General features: G+C 33.9%; 1 protein-coding gene across 1 annotated transcript in view; it reads left to right on the top strand.

The window, feature by feature from the left end:
• Col5a2 (collagen type V alpha 2 chain) overlaps positions 1-16,093 on the top strand; it is a 133,716-nt gene that overhangs the window by 86,887 nt on the left and 30,736 nt on the right. Inside the window, exons 12-21 of the mRNA XM_026389042.2 lie at positions 588-641; positions 3,574-3,627; positions 5,386-5,439; positions 6,096-6,140; positions 6,640-6,693; positions 8,116-8,160; positions 10,774-10,827; positions 14,309-14,407; positions 14,743-14,787; positions 14,901-14,999. Of these exons, the coding sequence (XP_026244827.1) occupies positions 588-641; positions 3,574-3,627; positions 5,386-5,439; positions 6,096-6,140; positions 6,640-6,693; positions 8,116-8,160; positions 10,774-10,827; positions 14,309-14,407; positions 14,743-14,787; positions 14,901-14,999 (603 nt within the window). The remainder of the gene's footprint in view (positions 1-587; positions 642-3,573; positions 3,628-5,385; positions 5,440-6,095; positions 6,141-6,639; positions 6,694-8,115; positions 8,161-10,773; positions 10,828-14,308; positions 14,408-14,742; positions 14,788-14,900; positions 15,000-16,093) is intronic.

Below are 16,093 nucleotides of genomic sequence, written 5' to 3'. Positions count from 1 at the left end.
AACTATAAATTGTAACATTAATAGTATGTGATCAATGAAGATCATGCAACAACAAATTTGATTTGCAAGATTCTTTTCTTAGTTGTAATAAAGATGAGGATGAGATTAGGGCACGCCATTAATTTCTATTTGACACAAAATTAAGTCAGTATAGTATTTTCTCTTTGTGAACTGTGACATCCATTTAAGCAGATTACCTTGAATTTGGCCATAAAGAAAACATCTCTGGTAATTCCTTTTTGTCACAATGAAAGAAATGGTTAATAGTATTTGAAGAAGCAATGCTTTAATTCGGTGAGGTATGGTCATGCATGTAATAATTGATGTTCATAAAATTGTGAGTTAGAACAGACTATGATAATTCATCTTCATTTCTTCTGTAAATTGATGAAAGTTCTGCAAAATCAATTGTAGAATGACTTGCTATCAGAAATAGAGCCTAGATTTCCTTTTTTTTTCCCCTGCTGAAAGCATGAACTTTCTAAAGAAGACTTTTTATCTGCAATTCATTTGTCATCTAGTCTCAGAGAACATTTTAATCCCTTTACATCTCCTCCATATCTTGCTTTTTTTTTTCTTCCATAAAGGGTGAACCTGGTAGAAATGGAAATACTGGTGAAGTGGGATTTACAGGATCACCGGTAAGTTTACACTTCTCAATATAGTGACATAAAGGTAAACTTGAAAACATAAGGAACATTGGCTTGCAATTCATTGTATGCATATGCATTAGACCCTAAGTAAATGCAGACAATTTAGCAATGTTCTTTTCTGTCTAAATGTAAAATGTCATAGGACATTTAGCCAGAATTACAACTAATTCCAATCTCCAGCTTTGCATGGGAGCCATATGAATAACTCTCCTGGAGCCAGAAAATTATGTCATAACCTCACATGGATACTCTCCAAACTGAATATCAAATTTTCAGAAAAAGAGAACTTTTTTTTTCCCCAGAGGAATCTGGCTTGACCTATTTACAGTTATGATACTTGAATCCTGTTTATCTTTTAAAATCTTTTCATTTTATATTAGCCCATATGTCTAAAAGAATAGTCTGAAAAAGTTTAGTGACTGTTTTATTTTTTTAATTGGCTAAGGCAATAAATCATGGACAGGATATTTCCTTGGCTGCTCCCCAAATCCTAATGTTGGCTGAAATTCTTGATTAATATTCTGGACCCTGAAATCTCATGACAAGTTGATATACATTTGCCAGACCTCCTAAAAAAGCTCTTTTCTTCTCCCTTGACTCATCTAAGTGGCCAGTCCATGACAATTCACTCCACCAGATTTTAGAACTTGGGCTACTAGAACATTCTCTGAACCCATCTGTCTGTCCTCCCTCATATTGCTTTGCTAGCTCCTCCCAAGCTACACAGGAAAGAGGAAAATCACAGAATGATAAGAAAGCAAAAATCCTCCTTGAACATCCTTCTCATGGGTTTTCCCCACCCAACATCCCCTAAACAGATCCTGTCAGCTATATACTATATTTTTTATAATTTGCTAATGTTTCTACCACTCAGTGCAACTAACAGTGCTGCATTACTCTGTTACTGTTTATTTTCTTGATGAAGTTCAATGCTATGATTTTATTAAAAAAATATGCTGATCTTTAACAGAAATTTACAGGACTCTAAGGATTATTTAGTTTCAAATATGCGATCAATCCCCCACCTCCCTATTGTTTTTCCTTTGCCCCTCCATCTGCCCAGGAAGTAAATGCAGACAAAGGCATGAGATTTAGTCATTAGCACAGATGTCCTTTTCCACTATCCCAGACTTGACCCTCCTGTGGCCTGCTGCACTCTTGTACACACTCACAGCATGGACCCTCTGTGAGGAGGAAAGGTACCCTGCCAGCACACCACAGATGCACTCTGCAAGCTCAGTGCAACAACGTGTGACTGGCTGTGATGACAGGCCTGGGTCAGCAGAATGAGAATTCTTTATGAGCATTTACTACATCTGGTCCACTTTCTTGTTATATTTGGGATATGCAATCACATGAGGATTTTCCTCAGACCATAAAAATTGAAGTGAACTAATTGTTTGAAATAACATCACTCAGTAATTCTCTTCTGGGCTCAAATGGCTGTGCACTGAGTTGCTTGTTCCCCATGGAAGAGAGGCAAATCTTGGTAAAAGGGGGATTCTAATAAAAAAAACTTAAAGGGCGTTCTTGAGGTGAAAGAATTCCTAAGCAGGGTTGTGTAAACAGAAGAATTAGTGAGACTTCATTTGTTCAGAGAGCATCATTCGATGCACCCTTACTGTGATATCCTCCAAACATTAAAGAAATATTTTCACTGAAAGATGTCACAGAATTATTGCTTTGATCTTATCATGTGAATTTCATTTATTGAGTTGCTTATTTATTCATTTAGTAATAGTGAATGAAGCCTATGCTGTAAAGAGCTAAAGGATTTTACTACATGTGTAAGACTGTGCTAAAACAAGAGAAATTCCTTAGGAAAGGTTTAGGTAAAGTGCTATGAGAATTTGAAATATTAAACCATTTCTCCAGTTGTTTATTCAATGATTATCCCACTAACCAGGCATGAGGCTGGAATATGAAGATTAATAGTAATAATAATTGAAAATTAATACTAATCACATCAATTAATGCAATCAAGATGCACATGTGCTGATGGCAGTGGTAATGTCAAGTCAATGCAAAACCAAATTAATGTAGACAATAAGAACATGTTGAAAAGTCTCTGGGTCATTATCAATTTTAAGAGAGAATGAGGAAAATGTTTTAAGGATCATTTCAAAATAGTCCTATCATTGGATTTGATTTTCTGTTGTATTTCTATTGTTTTTTAAATTTAATGTGTTTTAATTGAGTATTCATAGAATTAGTAGAAATTTATAAATTATTACATAAAGAAACCAAACCATTCTAACATTTCCTGATCTTTCTTTTTGTTAAATATTTCATTTCCTTGTTTAGTTTTTAAACAATCATAAATCCACAAAGCTTACAGGGAATACTTCACTTAAAAAATTCCTAATCACACTATAATACCATATTTCCTATCATATTCTGCTGGCAATGTCCACAAGTTCAGAGAAAATTTAAAGAAAACATTGACTAACTATAAATGCATTTATTTATCTATTGCATATAAAACACAACATAAAAAAGGAAAAGCATATTTTCCCTTAAGTTTCTCTCCTGATTTTTTTCCTTATTCTTTTGCCTAGTCAATTCAGACATTAAACAGGTTGGTTCATTTGTATTTTCTTCTTCTTCTTGTTCTTTTTTCTTGCTACTACTTGCAGTATAGTGATATCATTTGAAACTTTGAAAATGTTATCAAATCAATACTTGGCATTACTCCATGTCTGTGTAAGCCATGTTTCCATTTCTAACAGTGCATTTGCTGTGTTAATTTTTGATCACCTAGATATATATTGACAGATAACATATACTGGTCTTTTCTTTTTGGTTTAGTGTGTCAGTGAAAACTGTGATTCAGATTTTGTTTTTCTGGAAAAAAAGTATATTAAACAATTTCCTATTTGTACTAATGATGCTGAAATACCTTATCTATTTTTTTCCCCAGGGAGCACGAGGCTTTCCTGGGGCTCCTGGTCTTCCAGGCCTGAAGGGTCACCGAGTAAGTTCAATCTGAATTCTCTGATACTGTGGATTATGAGTAGGATGTGGGGAACACTGTCTTCTAAATCTGTGCAAATCCCTTTGTCAATTTTTTTTTAACTAGCCATGATTGCAGCATTTATCTGCAGTTACTGAAATCAAAATTCTCTTTTACATTTCCTTCAAATTTCACTTGATTCTAAAAAGAAATATCATTTGAGTTCTTACTGTGTACCTGGTATATTGTGATACCAAAGGGGATGCAGTGATAAATGAGAAAAGTCTCTGGCTTGCAGAGATATAGTTAATAAAATAGACAATTACTATATAGTGGAATAAGTGACATGATTCAAGTAGAGGGACCAGCCAACCCAGATTTGGAAGGCAGTAGAATGTTTCTTTTATAACTCAAAAGAATTAACGTGTAATTATTATATGTTGTATACATATATATAATCTATCTAGCTATTTATCTATCTGAAAGGAAAGATAATATTCAATCACTATGCACTGACTAATCTCTGTATTGAGTAGCTGAGCTTCTAATTAGGATGTTTGATGCTGCTGGTCTAGTAATTAAGCACAGTTGTACTTCTACATCCCTAGAGATCAACTCCAGCCACCCCCTACCATCTGTGCCCCCCCCCATATGATACCAAAATCCACAGATGCTCAAACTCTTTATATACAGTGGCAGAGTGTTTTCATATAACCTATACTGTGCTCCCATATACTTTATCTCTAGACTACCTAAAATACCTAAATAATCCAATGCAATATAAATGCTATATAAATAATTGTTGCACTTTATTGGTAAGAAAAAATGATAAGGAAAACATCTATATGTTTTTAGTACAGTTGCAACCATTGATTGTAGGGCTAACTGCAGAGTACATGTCATTAATAAGAGAACTTGGTTTTCCTTTGAAAAAAATTTTTTTTTAAATTTGGTACCAGGGAAGGAACTCAGGGGTAGTTGACCACTGAGCCACATCTCCAACCCTATTTTGTATTTTGTTTAGAGACAAGGTCTCACTGAGTTGCTTAGTGCCTCTGTTTTGCTGAGGCTGGGCTGGCTTTGAGCTCAGGATCCTCCTGTCTCAGCCTCCTGAGCTGATGGGATTACAGATGTGCACCACTGCACCTGGTTGAAAACTTTTGAAACTTGATTGTTTGAGGCCATGAATGTAGAATCTGTGTATACAGAAGATCAATTGTATTTTGCATATCACTTCTGAATATAACTCATATTTTGTAACTATGGACTCTATAATTCTGTGTGTCCTCTAAGGCCCATATAAATTTTTATTTGTAGTTATAGATTAAATTTTTACAAAGTCATGAATGTTTGGCAATTGATAACACTAAATGTTGAAAATATTTTTTAAATAATAAAACCTACTTCAATTTTCTCTGAGTAAACTTTCAAAAAAGGTTGAGAATTTGAAGATATTTTGAGCAATAACTTAAAATTTGAAATTGTTTTAATTAGGCAGTTTCTTTTTGTGTGTGCGTGGGGGTAACCAGGGATTGAACCCAAGGGCACTTAGCCACTGAACCACATCCTCAGCCATTTTTATTTTTTATTTTGAGATGGAGTCCCTCTAAACTACTGAAGCTGACTTTGAGCTTGCAATTATCCTGCCTCAGCCTCCTGAGCCTCTGGGATTCATAAGTCACTTTCTATGAGTTTTTTTTTTTTTTTTTTGCTTCTTCTAAGTATTAAAAATTGAAAACAAAACTCAGCATAAATATATATATTTATTTTTATTCTCAGGGACACAAAGGTCTTGAAGGCCCTAAAGGTGAAGTTGGAGCAACTGGTGCTAAGGTAATTGTACAAAACCAAAGTTTACCAGGACTACAGTACTTCAGTCCTACGTTGAGTATCTATGTATTTTTCAGAACCTCCTCAACTAATTCTTCAAGAAAAAGGGGGTATAAATAAATGAATGGTTAGGTAATTAACATGTGTTCTGTTGTTTACTCCCCTTTTAATTCTAGGGCCATATAGCCTTGTTTATTCCAAAAATTTATTTATCTCCATAGGGAGAGAAAATATCAAGAAAGTTCAGAGGGATTTTTATTGTGAGGCATCATGAGATACATACATGAGAAAGCATCTGGTTTTAAAGTTTATATTTCTAAGTTTTCTATAATACATCTTCAGAGAATATTAGTTAATTTTATAAAATTATGCTTGAGACATACCAGAGATTGACATGTAGTTACTTTATTAATAGGTGTGATAGTTTCCATCTTTCTTGTTTAAATTCCCAATTTTACCTTAGACTGACTTCTGTGAAATCAAATTTTCACTTAATTTTATGGAAAAGCAATAATATAAACTTTTGAGATCTTTCATTGAAAGATTATAAAATGTGTTCTGAAAATAAATGTCCTCTTTAAAATGTATATATATGGACTAACCTAATGTTATTGTTGACTTAGTTTTCTCATATTGTGCAATCTCAATTTTTGCTTCAGGGTGAAGCTGGCCCTACTGGTCCAATGGGTGCCATGGGACCTCTGGTATGTATCAGTTTTGTTATTTTTTCTTTTCAAGGTTACATTAAGAAAATGCTTAAGAGACAAAATAAAAACACATGAAGAATGTACATTAGTCAGTGAAATACTGCTGACAGACAAGCAAAAAAAAAAAAAAAAAAAAAAATGGGCCCATGGGAAGGGAAAAGGCCCTTTCTGAATTTCACCTTTTTCTTGAGTGTTAAATGACTTTATCTTTTTCTAATCACAATGATCAAATCAGTATTTGATCAAATCAGTATTTGACCAAGTACTATACTTGGCCAAATAGTATGTACTTGGCCTCTGAAAGCTAAATTAAATAAAATCTATTTATCTAAGAGGTGGTGGGGTAGGTGTCTCCACAGGTAGTTGTCACACTCCTGAAAACATTGCTATTTGGCAACTAATTATATTAAATCTCAATTGGATGGAATAGATAGTTCAATCAGCCTAGAATTCAGTTTAGACTCTTTAAGAGATGTTTTCTCTGTCTCATCTCTAGGGTCCAAGAGGAATGCCAGGAGAAAGAGGGAGACTTGGGCCCCAGGGTGCTCCTGTAAGTATACCTGCTTTTATCTGTACTGCTGAGATGTGCACTGCAACCCTTTTTTTGGGTTTGCTTCCCTGAATATGTCTTTTAAATGAGAAATCACAGTAGGTCATCTGCTTTTTTTTCTTTGTTTTTATTTTGGAATAATTTTTAAAAATATTTGGAATAAACTCCAAGTTTGAATATTAGTCTACATAGCCTGACATTCCAAGAACCGTGAAGAAAACTGATAGAACGTTCACCCCATACCCAGGTTCAATCACCATCATCCTTACAATATCTTTTTCCAATAAAAGTGCTCAACACAACCCATGAAATTCCATCAAATTTATGGTTGCTTTTTCTTCTAAACCTTCTCAGGTGCCTGAGATAGTACATCTTTAGTCTATTCCCTTAGACTTCAGTACTATCTCAGTTCACTCTTGGAGAAAATATATTCTACTGTGCTCCCACAGTGCGCCAAGATTGATTCCAGCTCTATTTATCACCAGCTGTGCACTGGGGAATCCAGCTTAAAAAATTTAATTTAGAGTCAGCTTTATTTTACCACTTCTGTCTGGCTCTAGAGTGTTAGGTCAAGTTTCCTATGAAGCAACTTCAAAGTAGTCAATTGTAGACAGGAAATTCACTGGGGATTGCTCTTAGAATTAATACTTGTGGAGGATTAAATAAAAGAAAAAGGGTTTTCGAGAGGGAGAAATTGAATTGTGTTGCAATTGCAACAGAGACCTTGGTAATCTCAGGGGAATTATGGAGTTCTTCAGACTTGTCTTTAATGGAAGTCAATCGTTTGTACCCCTATATTCACCAAAGAAAGGGCAAAATTTTGAGAGACTCCCTTTACTGAGGACTGTTCTTGGGAAGAGTAACCATGAACCAACCTTCAATACTTTTAGGTGATGGAATTGTACTTCAGACCTGAAGGGGATCTGGGTGAAGACCAGACTCCATCTAAATTAATTTGTGTGTGTACACATGTTGTTTCTAAGTTGTTGTTTTTGTAAGGAGGACATTCCTTCCTTAAGTTAATCTGTCTGTTAAAAAGAATAGAAGTTGAAATTCTCATTGTTCCTAAGTTCATAGGATGGAATGGGATATATTTAAGTAAAAAGAATAAATTTTACTCAGTATCATTTTTTCTCAGTTTTGATTTTCATTTCTTATTGCTGTAAGAATAGGTATTTTTATTACCACCTTATCAGCTTTTCGTAGTTGGTTATTTTTATTACTACTCATCCAGAGACAGTTGTTATCTGTTAACTTTAATATTTATTCTTCAACTTTTAACATTTTGAAATTGTTTACAAAGCAAATGAATTGTGATAAAATACTTTAAAAATGTAACCTTATATAAGAAGTGGAAAAATTAAAAATTACTATAAGTAAAAAAAAAAGTGTAATCTTACCTTGCCTTTTCATTTTAATTAGGGACAACGAGGTGCACATGGTATGCCTGGGAAACCTGGGCCAATGGTGAGTAGTTGTACTTTCATATTCATTCATTCATTCTTCGTCTATCAATTATTCTGCTTATACATTTAAACATTAACAGAATATTCACTATTCCACATACTTAAAATAAAAGATGAAAAACACACAATTCTTGTTCTTGAAAATTGGATATATTAATAAATATAATTGCATAATACTATTGCTAACTGCTATAATAAAGAATGCACATGAAGTATAGGAGATAGCGGAGGAATTACCTAAACACACAGTAAAAGAAGAAAGCAAAGGAAGACTTAAAAGCAGTAGTTTTCAAGCAAAGTCTTGAAAAATGAGTACATAAAACAGAAAAGAATACAGTTCATTCCAAACAAGAGATAGATGAAAAAACATGGTGAGCTCAGGAAAATGCTGAGAGGGTAAAATTAGAGTGAGAGGTAGGAGCTAGATCATGAAAGGCTACGTTTACTCTATTAAAGAGTTTTTGAAGTCTGTCTTAAAGTAGTTATTGAGAGATCATTGCAGAATCTTAAACATAGGAGTGTCATAACCTGAAAGATCACCTGCTGGTAATGTCAGAGATGACAGGGCAAAGGCTGAGTTGAATATCACAAATGCAATCCTAGAGAGAAATGATAAAGATATAGACTAAACCTATTATAGTGGTAATGGAGGCAGGCTGCATATCTGTGAGCTAAAAACATCTAAATGCCACAGCTTATTGGTTTTCTGGTTTAAGGAGTTTTGTACAATTTATCTGAGATTTGAAATACAGGAAGAAACAACAGGATACAGCTTGTGGGTTTGGGTTTAGGATGAAAGAAATTAGTTTAATTTTGTGATTGGATATGCAAGAGTGGAACTCAGGGTAGAGATTTGAATTGCAAATGTAGATTTGGGAATTTTTAACATATAGTAATAAGTAAAGCCATGAGAGTAAAAGTATAACATGGAATGAGAAATGAAAAGATTTCAGGGAATGCTAATATTTCACACAGAGTGTTTTTTTATGCTCAGTATTGATAATGCTATTGCATTTTGCTATAGATAGTCTTGCACTATTTCATAGGTGCCCTTTGAAATTATGAACCTTTAACTCACAGTTAAAGATGAAAATTTGAGCATTTATTTAGCTATGGGTAGTAAAATATAAACAAAAGCAAAATTTGTAATTTCACAAATTTCTAACATATTACTCATTTTTAATATTCCTTTCCTTACTTGTAATGTATAGATAGCCTCAATTGCTACTCATTATCTGCTGAGGTTCCCAGAATCATGAAGGGTCTCAAGAGACTTATGGATGTAACACAGATTATAGTAGTAGCCAGTGGATCTAAGTCTCTCCTTTTATTTTGTTAAGGGAATTTAAATTATAATTTTACAGGCAAAACCAAACTAAATTAATATTTTCAGATAGCCTAAAAATATAGTTTTTTTCTGAACCATAGAACAATTGATTCATACATGTTTTTTCCCCACCAAATAACATTACTTTAATAGTGGTGGGGATGGGGGAAGGAGAGAGGGGAAGAAAGGGTGGATGATAGGGAGTAGAACTGATCAAAATCTGTCATATGCAGGTATGACTATGGCACAATGAAACCCACTATTCTGTGTAATTAACATGCACTAATAAAAAGTAAAAAAAATGTTTAAAAATGTAAGCTATTCAAAACAAATTAGAAAATGGTGGTGCAAATTGTACAATTTTATCTTCTTGAAACAGCAAAAGTTGAGCCAAGTTCCACAAGTTAACTTGTACTAATACAACTCCATGAAAAGAAAATTCGAGAGAGAAAGTGTGTGTGCGTGTTGGGGTGGGGATGGAGGTGGGGAAGGTGTTTCTGCTCAACATGAGCCAATACTGAAAGATGTTCAAAAAGAAAATTTGTATAGTTTTTAGTTTTTCCATATGCCAAAAGAACAACAGAATTCTACTATTTTGTAATTATTTGCCCCAAGAATATTTACTCCCTTGTACTTGTGAAAAGAAAACAAAATACAGGACAATAAGTAAGTATACTTTGAAAGGGATTTCATTAATTCAACATTGATGGAATTAAAATGCAGTCCTCAAGAAGGTTCTCAAGAAGAACCAAGATAATGTAGAATAGAATTCTCCTGATTTTCTTTAGATTTAGCTTTTAAATCAATGGTTTAAACTCTGTGCATGTAGGATAGTGATAAATATCCACTTATTATTGCTCTGAAAAATCCTTCTAAAATATCCGAGTTGTTTTTAAGCATCATTTTTATAGAATGACATGCTAGATTTTGGTACAAATTATAACTTTCTAAAAACTCTTTGCTACTTAGTTTAACACAGAGAAAGTGAATCTCAAGAGGCAATTGTTCAGAATTATTTGTGACTGAGACTGACTTAAACTTAAGTGGTACAATAAGGAAATACAATTATCGTATTTAATACTTTTGGTTTGTCTCCTAGAATATTTTTGATCAGTGTTAGAAGATACTTATAATAAAACTACATTATTATATTTGTGGTTTGAAAGCACAAAATAGATTATTCCTATATTATGTGTTAAAATAAAGATTGTTATCAGGTAATGAAAAAAAATGACCTAATTCGGTATTAGAGACATAATTGATAAGTTTTATGGTTTCTTTTAATAGGGTCCTCTTGGAATACCTGGTTCTTCTGGTTTTCCAGGAAATCCTGGAATGAAGGTAACATAATTGATATGTTTAACTCTATTTGAGTCCCAAATTAAAGAATGATATTGCATTAACTGAAGAGTATGGAAGTCCTTCTTAATTAAGTGAAGAGCCTAGAGTAGTATGTTAATTGTCCATTATGATAGGAAAATAAAGAGAATTTTAAAATGAAAGTAACTCTATAAAATGTAACGAAGAATAATTACTCATAACCATACAATTACACTATCAAAGAATCTATCATTTCAGGAATCTAGCATAACAGGTATAAGGAATAAGAAAGAGTTTTGAACTGAATTAGAATTCAGTTCTTGGACAGAGTGCCAGGGAGTCATAAACAGCAGAATGCTCTGCACAATAGAAAGTTAAAATAAATCGGACCTTGTTAGAAAAGGCTATTCTTTCACACAATGCCAGTCATCACCCTGCCACCCCACTTGCAGCCATTGAAGGCGTGGGCAGGGAGGATATTTGGCTCTCAGTGTGGGAATAGATTAAAATATTCTGCTGGGATGACTTACATTCATAGTGAGTCACAATTGCAGTATTTTGGGAGAAATGTAAGGAATACAGTAGGAGGGTGTAAGCTCAAATCAAACTTGACCCTTGGCATAAGTGACTTCATTTTGAGATCTCACTCCATCTTGTCTATAGAAGGTGATGCTCCTTCTTTTTTGTGTGTTATCTTCCAGGTCAGCAATTCAGTTACCTGAAAGCTAATCAGAGAAAAGTCACAAGCGCTCCCTCTATCTGGGGACCTAGAAAGTCCCCAGGAACTTCCCTGGCTTAGGCAAGAGCCAAAACTGGGGGGGGGGGGGAAATACAGGAATAAGAGCTAAACTTACTCTATTCTGTTGTTAGACCTGTTTGTAAGCCCCCTGTCCTCACCACTTGGGGTTGATGCTGCCTGTGGTGTCTGGTCCCTTTCCTCCCTTGGAAAGTGAATAATCATCTTTGCTTTGTGCTTGGACTCCGAAATCCTTCACAACTCACAGACCTGTTACCATTTGGTTAGACCTAGCAGAGGGTATTAAGATTATATTAGCTGAATTAGTGAATAAATTCAAAACAGTATTTTCAAATGGTAAGCAACACATTTGATTGCCCCTCACCCTAAGAAATCATGGCAAAGAGTTTCATCTTGAAGAATGGATTTACTTACAAGGTTTATTTAGCCTTACAAAAACGACAATGGCAAGTGCAGGTAACTAGCCCGCTTTAAGCCTTGCTTTCCCATGGAATTTTGCCTAGAATTGAGATAATCTCTATATTTTTACCATATTGGATGCTCCCCAATATAGTGTCATGTCTCTTATTAATAGTGCAAAGTGCTATTTAAATGGGATTTCAAGTTAGAACAAAAAGACCTGAAATTTCAAACACTTATTGGAGTACCAGAATCATCAGGTCAAATGATTCTGCAGGCTCTCTCCAATGCTCTCTCTAAACTCTGTGCCACAGGGATGGAGCTGCCTTCAGATATTATCCTAAGTCATTTCACTATCATTCCTGCTTTCCTTGGGCAACTTTTTGTGCCCCTCTGACACTGATTTTCTTCCTGATGTCCAAATGTTTTCATTTTGTGGTTCTGGGGCTAATACGCAGGGCAACACACATGCTAAGCATGAGCTCTACTACTGAGCTCTCTCCAGCCCTGAAATCTATATCTTAATACAATTTACTCTTGCCCCACCTCCTCTATATCCCTATAAAAACATCCAAAATTCCTTCATTCTTCATATGAGACCCTCCACCCCAAAATTGAGCTCTGGGTTGGGAAATAAAGAAAGAGTACTCACAAAGCCAAAGTCTACAAATTAGTAGAAAGGGATTTTTGCTCCTATGGAAGCAGTTTCAAGTTCAATAGCAATCGCACTTTATATAAGCCATCACTCTGGATACTTCCCTGTCCTCCCAGATTTTTGTAAGACTTGTTGTCAGCTCTGGAATGCTACTTAATAAAACTCAAACAGCTAGCAAACCTGTTTGTCTAAGAAATTGTTTCCCTGTATTTGCTTCTCACCCACGCCACTATAAAAATTCTTGGGTATTTGTTTTTCTGCATCCAGTTTTTTGCATTTCAATAAAGAGTAATAGAGTTTTACTGTATTTAGTTGATAATGATGAGCCACTTAAACAATTTCAGTTTTCTAATCTAGAATTAGACCACACAAATATATAATAAAATACAGGAACTAAGTTGAATTTCAGATACAGAGTATAAATTTTTAATATAGGTATGTTGCACATATATTGCATGGGAAAAACTTATACTAAAAGTTATTTGTTTATCTGATTTAAAACTAGCTAGGCTTTCTGAGTTTTATTGCTATCTGGATCATTATGTTGAATTTAAATAAAGGTAATTATCAGGTTACCTTGACCACTTAGTTCTGCTCTTGATGCTGTTTTTAAAAAATATCTAATTTATATCAAAGAAGTGTGTGTGCATGTGTATGTGTGTGAATTTGATAAGTGTTGTTTTGTTTTGTAATGCCAAAGGTTGTCAAGCTAACTAGATATTTGTAGCCCTGATATTTTACATTTTGCTGAATGAATGATTTCTTGAAGGTCAATAGCATTGAATTTTTATACATTGAGTAAAATTTATACTAATAAACATGATTTTTTTCTTTATTACTTATATAGCAAGAAAACAATGTTTTGCCCTCTAATGATGATATAGACTTTTTTTTTTTCAATTTTTACTGTGAATTTAAGTCAATTGGAGAACCATTGTTTGGGTCATGTAGCACATTTTAGCTGATCTTGGGTTGTTTTAGAAATATAAAGAGATACTTTGGTTTATTCTTGGATAACAATCAAACTTTACTTGTGTGGTACCTTGTTGGACTTGAAATGTCCATGTTTACATTAAACAGAAACAACTCCTACAAACATAATGGATCTGTTCCATTTTTCTATTTTTTGTTTGATTTGAGTTAGAGTCTGAATATGCTTCTGCTATTTACACAGAGGTGTGCTTGACGCATATGAATATTTCTCTAAGAACAAATTAAAAGCAAAATGTGTAGGAATTAGAATATTTACTCTCATTCTTGGAGTTTGGTGTTACCTGTATAGGATTCTTCCCAATTTTTGATTATGAATCTAGATTATATTAAATGTTAAATATAATAAGTTAAAAAATCTGATAATTTGGTATGAAGAATACCAAATTTTGTGAAGGTTCTGAGGAGGGGAACTTAAGTTGACCCTGATGAATGTGTAGGATTTCTATAGTTGGAAATTGGGATATGAAGAATATTCTAATGAAAGAGGTCCCTAGCATAATTGCATAAAAGGCTGGTAGAAAGGTAGTAAGTCCATTCCTTAAGCTAGTTTAGGCCCACATCTTTGATAAACCTCTTTGTGCTCTTGGCCTCTGTAAATATTTGGGTTTAAAATGAAAAACTACAAACTTGCAATCAACTTTGTTCCATGACACTGTTATATTTTTCTTAAATTAACATATCCCTTTGCACTCCTTTAGGGAGAAGCAGGTCCTACTGGAGCACGAGGCCCTGAAGGTCCTCAGGGTCAGAGAGGTGAAACTGGACCACCAGGTCCAGTTGGTTCTCAAGGTCTTCCTGTAAGTTCCTAGTGTATCTAAGCACTAGCTCTGAAAGATGGACACTTATTATAATATCAGAACAAATGCAACCTGTCTTAATATATTCTCTTTGAATTCTGAATGAGTGCTTAAAACTCATGAAAAAAAAAAACATTTCCCATATCAACTCTGCATGTTTTCCCCAAATTATGGAAAAGGTAATTAGTCATAAAAGTATTCTTATGATGTAATGGTGAATAATGTGATTTTTGCATTTTTTCCTCTCTCCTTTGGGAAGATGATTGGACTTCTGAATGCTACCCATATGTGTCCAGATATAGCTTATATTTTAAAACTTTTTATGTGCCTTTTAGGGTGCAATGGGAACTGATGGTACACCTGGTGCCAAAGGCCCCACGGTAGGTAACTTCATTTACACCATGTGAAATTCTAATAGTTTCAATCCTTTGGATATTGGCCCTACAATACTACCTAGGTCTCTACTCATCATGCCACTTTTGCTTCCTGACAGGGCTCTCCAGGTACCTCAGGTCCTCCTGGTTTGACAGGACCCCCTGGATCTCCTGGCCCTCAGGGTAGCACTGGACCTCAGGGAATTCGAGGACAACCGGTACTGTCTTTTGAAACATCTATCATCCTGTAGTATTATCAAACTAAGAGTGCCTAGAGAAGTAACTGGTAATATGAAACAATGAAGCAGACAATGTGACTTATCCAAGTGAGGGAAATGAAGTCTGGAATCTGAAATCTCTGAAAGCCAAATGTTAATGTGCAAGCGAGTTGTTTAAATTCTAAATTGAACATTATTGCCGTAAGTTAAATTTTAGGTTTTTTAAAACTTAATATGGTGATAACTTCATAGTTCACCTCATAGAATTTTATGGTTAGTTAAATAATAAATGTTACGCAAATATTTTATAGGGATTTATGTGATGATTTGGCTAAAATTAGGTCCAACAGATATTTCTTGAGGGTTATTCTTGAAGAATGATTCCAACATACTGTTTCTATTAAACAAGTTTCCATAGTTTGCAGAAATTATTAGGAAATATATTTGTGATAAGTCCATAAGAAATAAACACATTGAGAAGTTGTGCTTTTATAGCTTTTATCTCGATGGGGAAAATATACTTTTTTTCCCAGTACTACTTTAAACAAATATTTTAGATTATGTTACAAAAAAAGGTGGTCATGTTGATAAACTATTTTTAATTGTTAGTGATAGATTTATTAAAATATGAATGTTGCTGATATGTCACAATTTACTTTACCATGTTCTCAATTTGGCAATTTGATTCCTTTGATATAAATACCAATTAATATTTAAGGACACAAATACACAACTCCCAGAGCATTTAAAAAATGAAATATCCTACTTGGAGTTGCAAAATTCTCAATAAATAAGAGAAAAAAAATGGTTTTGATTCTGAGTAAACAAATCTGTATCTTAAGTAAACCCTAAGTAAAATTACCTATAGAAGTCATCATTGTTAATTCTAATTTAAGGATCAAATCTGAATAATAGTGGAATAATTTTTAAGTATTTTAGTATGTTTGAAATAACATGACATTAAAAATGAAACTGTTGAAGTTCACATAGATTCACATACATTCTATAAGATCTGCCAAGTTTAAAAATCACATTACTAATTCAATATAGATTCAAACACTGAAAAAAATGCAGGCCTATTCATGCTAATGGAT

The sequence above is a fragment of the Urocitellus parryii genome, chromosome 1 (genome assembly GCF_045843805.1).
Source record: "Urocitellus parryii isolate mUroPar1 chromosome 1, mUroPar1.hap1, whole genome shotgun sequence".
NCBI lineage: Eukaryota > Metazoa > Chordata > Mammalia > Rodentia > Sciuridae > Urocitellus > Urocitellus parryii.
This window is presented reverse-complemented; position numbering and strand designations above follow the sequence as displayed.